At 56.1% G+C, this 7,841-nt stretch overlaps 1 protein-coding gene across 3 annotated transcripts in view; it reads left to right on the top strand.

Moving 5' to 3' along the window:
* Positions 1-5,518: 5,518 nt before the first annotated feature.
* The window catches only part of IFFO2 (intermediate filament family orphan 2), a 42,985-nt gene continuing 40,662 nt past the window's right edge, over positions 5,519-7,841 (top strand). For 2 of the 3 annotated variants that reach the window (XM_056123069.1, XM_056123068.1), the window contains exon 1: positions 5,520-6,240. In XM_056123069.1, the coding sequence (XP_055979044.1) occupies positions 5,615-6,240 (626 nt within the window). In that variant the 5' untranslated portion in view covers positions 5,520-5,614. Of the gene's footprint in view, positions 6,241-7,841 lie in introns of all 3 variants that reach the window. The other variant, XM_056123070.1, reaches the window with a different exon arrangement.

The raw sequence follows: 7,841 nt of genomic DNA, 5'->3' as shown, positions 1-7,841 counted from the left end.
TCTGGGTTGGTTATGTGCAAAAACAAATGCCTTACCTGATGTACTGTTGCTCCAGCCCCTGAATTTTGTATTCTTGAATAAGTTCCTTCTTTCCTTACATTTTCTTGCCCATCAGAAGGGTCTTTAACGTGTAGACTTTTAAGGACAGAGCACAGTAAAGAAGATATTGAAGAGGTACCTGTCCTATGGGATTCAGGGAATAAGGTCAGAAGGCAAGAGTCACCCCAGCCCCTGGCTCCCCCTAGAGTGTTCTGACGCGGCCTAGTAAGGTCGCTGCAACCCTGGCCTTGATTTCCATCATATGGAGTTCTAACCGTCACCTGAGATGACATCCAATTACATCCAATTCTACAGAGCAAGAAACAAGGAGTCACTGGCCCATCATCACGTGCTTAATATCTGATGGAGCCTGACATAGGACCCCCTGCACATGACTGCACAGCCAGGGAGCAGAAGCATTGAGCACCATCCAGGCCTTCATGAGGTTGACTTGGAGAGGCCTGGAGAAGAAGGTACTAGAAGCTGCCGGGGTTCCCCGAGGTTGCCAACCGGATCAGTGCCGACAGGCAGCCAGTGGGACACTCTGGCGCCCGGACGTCAGCGAAATCCACACCCTTTTCGAGGAAGGCAAATCCACCCAGAATAATTGTTGCACCAACAGGTCGCTTAAGCCGCTGGTAAGCCTGGAGGTGCCCAGAGGATGAGGTGCGGCAGTGAGTGGTGGCTGAGCAGAGGAGCTGGTCACCCTATTTGCCAAGTGGGGGTGGGGGGAGTTCTGCTTGAAACTGTTGTTTTGGTCATTGTATTTTGGGAAGAGAGATGAGACAGCTGAAAGAATTCTCCTGCACTGCTCATGGATTACAACCACCCTTCCTGCGCCTGCCACACACACACACACACACACACACACACACACACACTCTCTCTCTCTCTCTCTCCCTCCCTCCCGCTCTCTTTCTCTCTCTCTCCCTTTCCTCTGTACCATCATGCTTTACTGCTCCCTTTCACAGCACTCTGAAGAAACCTGAGGGGAATATTCTAGAAAGAGCTGCCTGAGGGATGGAGGGGTCAGGGAAAAGTTTATTGTCCCTGGCAAGATTAAATTTTGGTGCTGCCGAGGATCCTCTAATTGTGGGATAAGGAGAGTTACCTTTCCCCTTCCTGATTCTTTGTGCCATTCTGGGCTTTCTACACTCACATAAGCGAAAAGAAATTTAAAAAAATGATAGTGGTAGTAGTATTTATTGATCATCATCACGTACTGACTTCCGTGTGTGAACTCATCTAACTCTTAAAACCATGGATACTCCTATTAGTTTATTTCTGGAAATGGAATGCAGTGCAGAAAAATAAATGAGGCAATGACAAAACACAAACTCTAAAGTCACTGAGATGACCACATGGATGAACCTCAAACACATGATGTTTGTGGTAAAAGCCAGACATAAGAGATCTTACGTGGTATCCTTCCATTTATGTGCTATATCCAGAAAAGTCTCATCAGAAGGTAGTTTAGGGGGGTTGAAATAGGAAATAGCAATAAATGGGGATAAAGTATCCTGCTGGCAGGGAGGAAATATTCTAAAACCGATTTAGAGTGTTATTTTTATTCCTGTGAAAAACAATAACAACAACATTGGAACGGATTGCGTGATATATAAAATATGCTTCAGGGACTAGAGTCATAGTACAGCAGGGAGGGCATTTGCCTTGAAGCTACCAACCTGGGTTCGATCCCCAGCATCTCATATGGTTCCCCAAACACTGCCAGGAGTAATTCCTGAGTGCAGAACCAGGAGTAACCCCTGAGCATCGCCAGGGGTGATCCAAAAAGCGTATATATATATATATATATATATATATATATATATATATTTGAGGAAAGTCAGAAAACCTAACACAATTGACAATTGCCTGAGTGGGATTTTTTTCTGTTGTTCTGTTCATTTAACTGCATTCATCTCTGCAGAGCACCTATTGTGTGCCAGGTCGGCATATGGGGTGACAGTGGTGCCCTAGACCTGGTTCAAGGTCCCTGACCTGGTGACATCAGGGTCTATCTATCAAGTGTGGGGAAAATGAAGGGGGTGAGACTAGGTAGATGAAAAGGCCAGTACTGATGTGGGGGTACCCATTGTAGGGCTGACACGGGGCAGGCATGGGGATGACAGCCCAGGAGAAGCATCCCAATGCAGGCTGGGGGTGTGAGTGAGTAGGTATGAGACCTGAAAGCTGATGGGGTGAGAGTTACTAGGGGACATGACGGGAGAGTGCTGTGAGGGAAAGGAAAGTGTTCATTCATTCATTCAGTGCAGCACTCTGAGCTCTGACTAGCTGACCCCAATGGCCAGGATTTCTGGCTTTAGAACTCAGTTCTGAGTAGGGTATAGGGTGACCAATTCATTCCAATTCGCCAGGGACTTTCTGGGTTTTAACAGTGAAAACCCCCATTCAGGGAAATTCCGTGGTCCAGAGCTAAAGGAGAGAGTTGACCCTTCCTACTGGGAAGGTCCCCCCCTCATTAAACTTACAAAGTATCAGACACAGCACCTCTCTTTTACCATTCTGTGACCCCAGACCTATCTTCCAGATGTTTTATTTGTCTCTGATTCTATCTAAAAAAAAATCTTTAGATCCGCCTTCTGTTCTGCCATCCCCAGGTCAGCACCCCCTTCTCTGTGAGCCCCCCCATCTCTCTGAAGTGACTTTTTAGTAGACTTTCTCCACGAGTGTCTCTTGGGAACTTAGGGTCTTGCCTTTTCAAAGTTGTTTCCCCAGCATCAGGGCAGGAGGATGAAGGTGCTGACGGAATCTCTCCCGTGTCCAGGGCAGGGCTGGGTGGGCCCCCTCCCCAGGGGAGTCACACCCCAACCCTAAGACAGGACAGATCCTTCCTGGAAAAGTCTGCAAGGGGCCACACCCCAGATCTAACCCCTTAACCCCTTCTACTCCATGGTTCACTCTGGCACCTGGTCAAGCCTTCTCAGAATAGTTTCTTGAAAATTGTGCTTGGGTTCCAATGGGAACAATTTTCCTAAAATAAAATGATAGGCGCTGGAGCGATAGCACAGCAGGTAGGGCATTTGCCTTGCACGCAGCTGGCCCGAGTTCGATTCCCAGCATCCCATATGCCCCCCTGAGCACCATCAGGAGTAATTCCTGAGTGCATGAGTAAACCCTGGCATCGCCGGGTGTGACCCAAAAAGCAATAAATAAATAAATAAATAAATAAATAGAATGATAAGACTGTTAAATTTTTTTTTTCGTAATCTAGTTGCTTCTCCATAGGTGCTTCTTTCTAAATACATTAGAAACATAAGATTCAGTGGTGAATATACTCTGGTCTTGATTCCAGGGTTGTGGTAGCTCAGACAATAATTTTGAGATATTGCTGGCACTCAAGCAGGCTGTGAAAACATCTGTGATTTCTATTACCGATCACAGAGACTTCTATTTGCTGTTTGATCCATAATCAAGGAAAGGTTAAATACCATTTAAAGATTAGTGGGGTGGGGGGAGTTATAATCTTTGTCTATCCTAACATGATGAATGTCTCAGAAATCAATATCCCAATCTTCTGGAGGTGTGTGTGTGTGTGTGTGTGTGTGTGTGTGTGTGTGTGTGTCTGGTGCGGACGGGGTAAGACAAGTTGCCCATGAACTCTTGTTTTAAGGCAATGGGGGATAGAGAAACAAGAAAATCGCCAAGCAAAGCAAGAACAGAGGAAAGAGCAGTGAGTGGCACTACACTGAGAAAGGCTTCATGACGGGTTGAGTTTGGGCCGAGCATGTTGTGAGCCTATTTTGGCAGGGAGCAAGGAGTAGGGAGCTGGGGTTGAGGGACAGAAACCTGCAGAGGGTTTGAGCTTGTGAATCAAAACCCGCCTACTGACATTACAGCCCCGCCTCAGCCCAGAGCAAGCCCAGGTCTTCTTTAGATCACTTTTGTTTCTGAGCACACCAAGTCTTTGTCCTTGCAAGACTGGGCACCTGCTCTCAAGCTTACATACAAGTAGACAAAACAAACCCAGTGGTTAATGACAAGACAAAAATTAAATTGCTATTCAAAAAGTGCTGGCATAAGAATCTGGAACATGCCAGAATCTGGCTAAACACACACACACACACACACACACACACACACACACACACACACACACCCCGCAAGCCATTGGAGTTCAAAAGTGGGAGGGTCACTTGACCTGTCCTGGGGAAATGAGCAAGAGGCCAGCAGTCTTGGGAGACCAGGTAGACCAAGGGTGTCTGATAGCTTCTTAGGACGCAGTGACCTCTGTAAAATGGGGACATTGAGCATGGCATGTAGCACACACACAGCCCTGGGTAATGGGAGCTGTTATTACTATTTTAAAAACAATAGAAGTTTGCAGAGGAGTTCCACTGACGCCAGAAAAACAGATCTTGGGTGGTTTTTTTTTTCTGGAGTGGTCGATAAGAGAACATGTGAATGAATGAATCAGCCTGGGAATGAATGAGCCCCCGTTTGGCTCCACCCTCCTGGGCTGGCTCCGCTCCCAAGCTGCCCCCTAAGCCGCTAGAGGAAATGGGCGGGCAGCTGCGGAGTCGCCGCCTGGTGTGCGCGGGCGGTGGTGGTGGGCAGTGGTCATTTGCTAGGGCGGTCGGCAGCGGCAGACCCGGGTGAATCCATCCACGAACGTTTTTCAGCTCAGTTTGCCCCCCTCCCCCACGGGTGCCCGTGGGCCCGGGAACCAGCAGGATCAGCAGTGTCCCCACCCTCGCGAAGGAGGTGGAGAGTGGGGGGACAGCCTTAACCTGGGAAGGTCGATCTGAGCCTCGGCCAGCAGGAGGTGGGGGTGGGTGGAGGATGCCCCTTCGACGTTAGGGTCACTGCCAGGGCGAGGCGTCCCGAAAGGCGGGCGGGGGGTGTGCGTTGGGGAACCGGGAGCCCAGAGCCTCCTTGGCGGAGGACGGGGGGCAGGGCTGCCCAGGAGGAGGACGCGGGCGCTGCTGCGGCGGCCGCCGGCGCCTTTAAGGGGCCGGGCCAGCTCTGCGGAGTTGCGCGCGAGCCCGGCGCGGCTCTGCGGGCCGGGGCCGGGGACTGGCCGGCGGGGCGGCCGGCCCGAGCTGCGGGGCCGGCGCGGGGGAGGGCGTGGTCCGGCGGGCGAGCGGGCGGGCGGGAGGGCGGGGCCGGGGCTGCGGCGCCCGGCGGGCGGCGGAAGCGGGAGTGGGCGGGCCGGGCCGAGCCGGGCCGCAGCGGGCGGGCCGGGGCGGGGCCGCTGCCTGCAGTGGGCGGGGCCCGCCGCAGAGGGGCAGTGGCCAGCGAGAGTCCTCGGCGCGCGGCTGCCGCGGCGCGTCCACAGCGTCCCTGACAGCGCGGGCGCCCCTCGCTCCCCGGCGGCCTCCTTCCTCGGCGCGCGCACACCGTCTTCCTCGCCCGGCCGCCAGCGGGGGTCCGGCTGCCCCCACGCGCCCGCGAAGCCCGCCCGGCTGACCGACCGCCTGCGGACGCGCTCCTCCACCCGGCCACGCTGGAGCCCGCGCCCGCCCTGGCCCGGCCGCGCCGGGAGCCGTGCCCCGAGCTGGAGCCGCCGCACCTGGAGCCGCGCGCCCGCGGCCCCGAGCCGCGCAGCCGGCGCATGGTCAACTCGCTGCTCTTCGGGGAGATGGCCCTGGCCTTCAGCTGCCCGCCGGCCGGCGGCGGGGGCGGCCCGGGCGCGGGCCCGGGCGGCGGGGCCGGGCCGGGGCCGTCGCCCGTGACGGCGGCGCTGCGGGACGACCTGGGCTCCAACATCCACCTCCTGAAGGGGCTCAACGTGCGCTTCCGCTGCTTCCTGGCCAAGGTGCACGAGCTGGAGCGGCGCAACCGGCTGCTGGAGAAGCAGCTGGAGCAGCAGCAGAGCGAGCGCGAGCGCCGGCTGCGCTACAAGACCTTCTCCCGCGAGCAGGCCGTGCAGACGGGGCCCGAGCTGCTGCGGCCCCCCGCTGCCCGCGGCGGCCCCCCGCTGCCCGGCGCCAACGCCAACGCCGCGGCCCCGGGCGGCCCGCAGCCGCCGCACTACGGCCGGCTGCCCGGCACCATCTGGAGCTACACGCAGGTGCGGCGCACGGGCGGCGGCGGCGTGGAGACGGTGCAGGGCCCCGGCGTGTCGTGGGTGCACCCCGACGGCGTGGGGGTGCAGATCGATACCATCACGCCCGAGATCCGCGCGCTCTACAACGTGCTGGCCAAGGTGAAGCGCGAGCGCGACGAGTACAAGCGGAGGTGAGTGCGGCCGCGCCGGGATGCGCGCGCGCGAGTGCGCGCGGGCGCGCGTGGGGGGACCCGGGCCGGCTCTGAGCAGGTGGGCTGCGGCCGGCGGAGTCCCGCACGCGCCTGCACCGACTCGCCTGGCGCGGTCCAGGAACGCGGAGGGACGGCGCCGGGCTGTCATCCCACCAAGCCCATTGTTTTCTGGGTGACATAATCACCGTCAGGTGCTGGAGGTGCTCGCGTTTTATCCCCCAGGGCCATGCTGCGGAAGACTTTCTTAACTCCATTTTTGTAGAGGAGGAAATTGTCGGCCCAGTGAAAGAAAAGAGGTGCAGTTATTAGCCTAAGGTGGCTTGGCTAATAGCTGGTAAGGCCAGAATGTCCACTTAGGTATCTCTGGCTAGGTGTCCCTCCTTGGGGCAGAGAACAAGACTCACAGCCAGTCCCCTGCCCCCCCCCCTCCGTTTTTTGTTCATGGACTGAAATGAAACCCTGCATTTACAGATGGGTAGATGTGGCCCAGCTTGTTGGGACCAGGGTCTGCCTCCTTGCTCCAACTGTAAGGTCCAGCTGGACGGGCCACGCGTTCAAAGATCTCCGCTCTTTCCACCTCTTCTTCCCATCCTTCTCAGCTGCCGTGGGTTGTGGGACTCCCCCAGACTCATCCCTGCATGCCCACAGGCCCTGGTCTGACAAATTGGATGGTGAATGGGTCCAGATCATTGTGGCGTGGACTGGACAGCCCGATGTTGCGGGTCCAGATCCCGCAGCAGGGGAATTCACAGGGCTTCCTACCTCTCGCCTGGCTGACTTTGTCTGATGGCTTTCCCATAAGGGGGGGGGGGGGGATCTGGGTGGGGGCAGGGTCCGCTCTGCTAGGGAGCTAGGGAGCAGAGGATGGGCTGAGGAGGAGGTGGTTTCCCCTCCTTGAGTGCACCCCTGAGCATCACCGTCCACCAGAGTGCTGGGCAAGGGTCACTCCTGGGCGAGCTGGTTGCTGGGCAGGATTCAGATGTCAGCACCATCACCCGCCAGAGAGGTTGGTGTAATGCCCAGGTGCCTATTGGGGTAAAAGAAAATCCACCGCGTCCCCCTCCACAAGGGGAGAGTGGATGGGATGAGAAGCCTGGGCAAGGTCTCAAGCATGGACTGTGTTACTGAAGGTGATCGCATGTGTGTGTTGGGGCCAGAGTGGTAGTTCTGGAGGTAGGATGTTTGCTTTGCATGCGGCAGACCCACTTTCAATGCCCTGTACACCATATGGTCTCGTGAGCACTGCCAGGGGTGATTCCTGAGTGCAGAGCCAGGAGTAAGCCCTGAGTCCCATCAGGCACAGCCCCAAAACATAAAGAAGATAAAGATGATCGCATGTAGGGTCAAGCCAGTGGAAGCAGACGCCCGCAGCCCACATCTCCCTCACACGCAGGGCCGGGCTGGCTGGCTCTCAGGACAGGAGGGCGGCCTCCCACGGGCACCTTGCTGCCCCTTGGTGGCAGGCAGCCTCTTCAGGGTGGAGTAGGCACAGAAACAGGCCCAAGCTCTCCATGGCGAAACCCACAGGATTGTCACAGGTGTCGTCATGCGCCAGGCTTGTGCCGTGTTTGTTTTAATGT

This window comes from Sorex fumeus, unplaced genomic scaffold, assembly GCF_029834395.1.
Source record: "Sorex fumeus unplaced genomic scaffold, SorFum_2.1 ptg000047l, whole genome shotgun sequence".
In the NCBI taxonomy this organism is placed as follows: domain Eukaryota; kingdom Metazoa; phylum Chordata; class Mammalia; order Eulipotyphla; family Soricidae; genus Sorex; species Sorex fumeus.
This window is presented reverse-complemented; position numbering and strand designations above follow the sequence as displayed.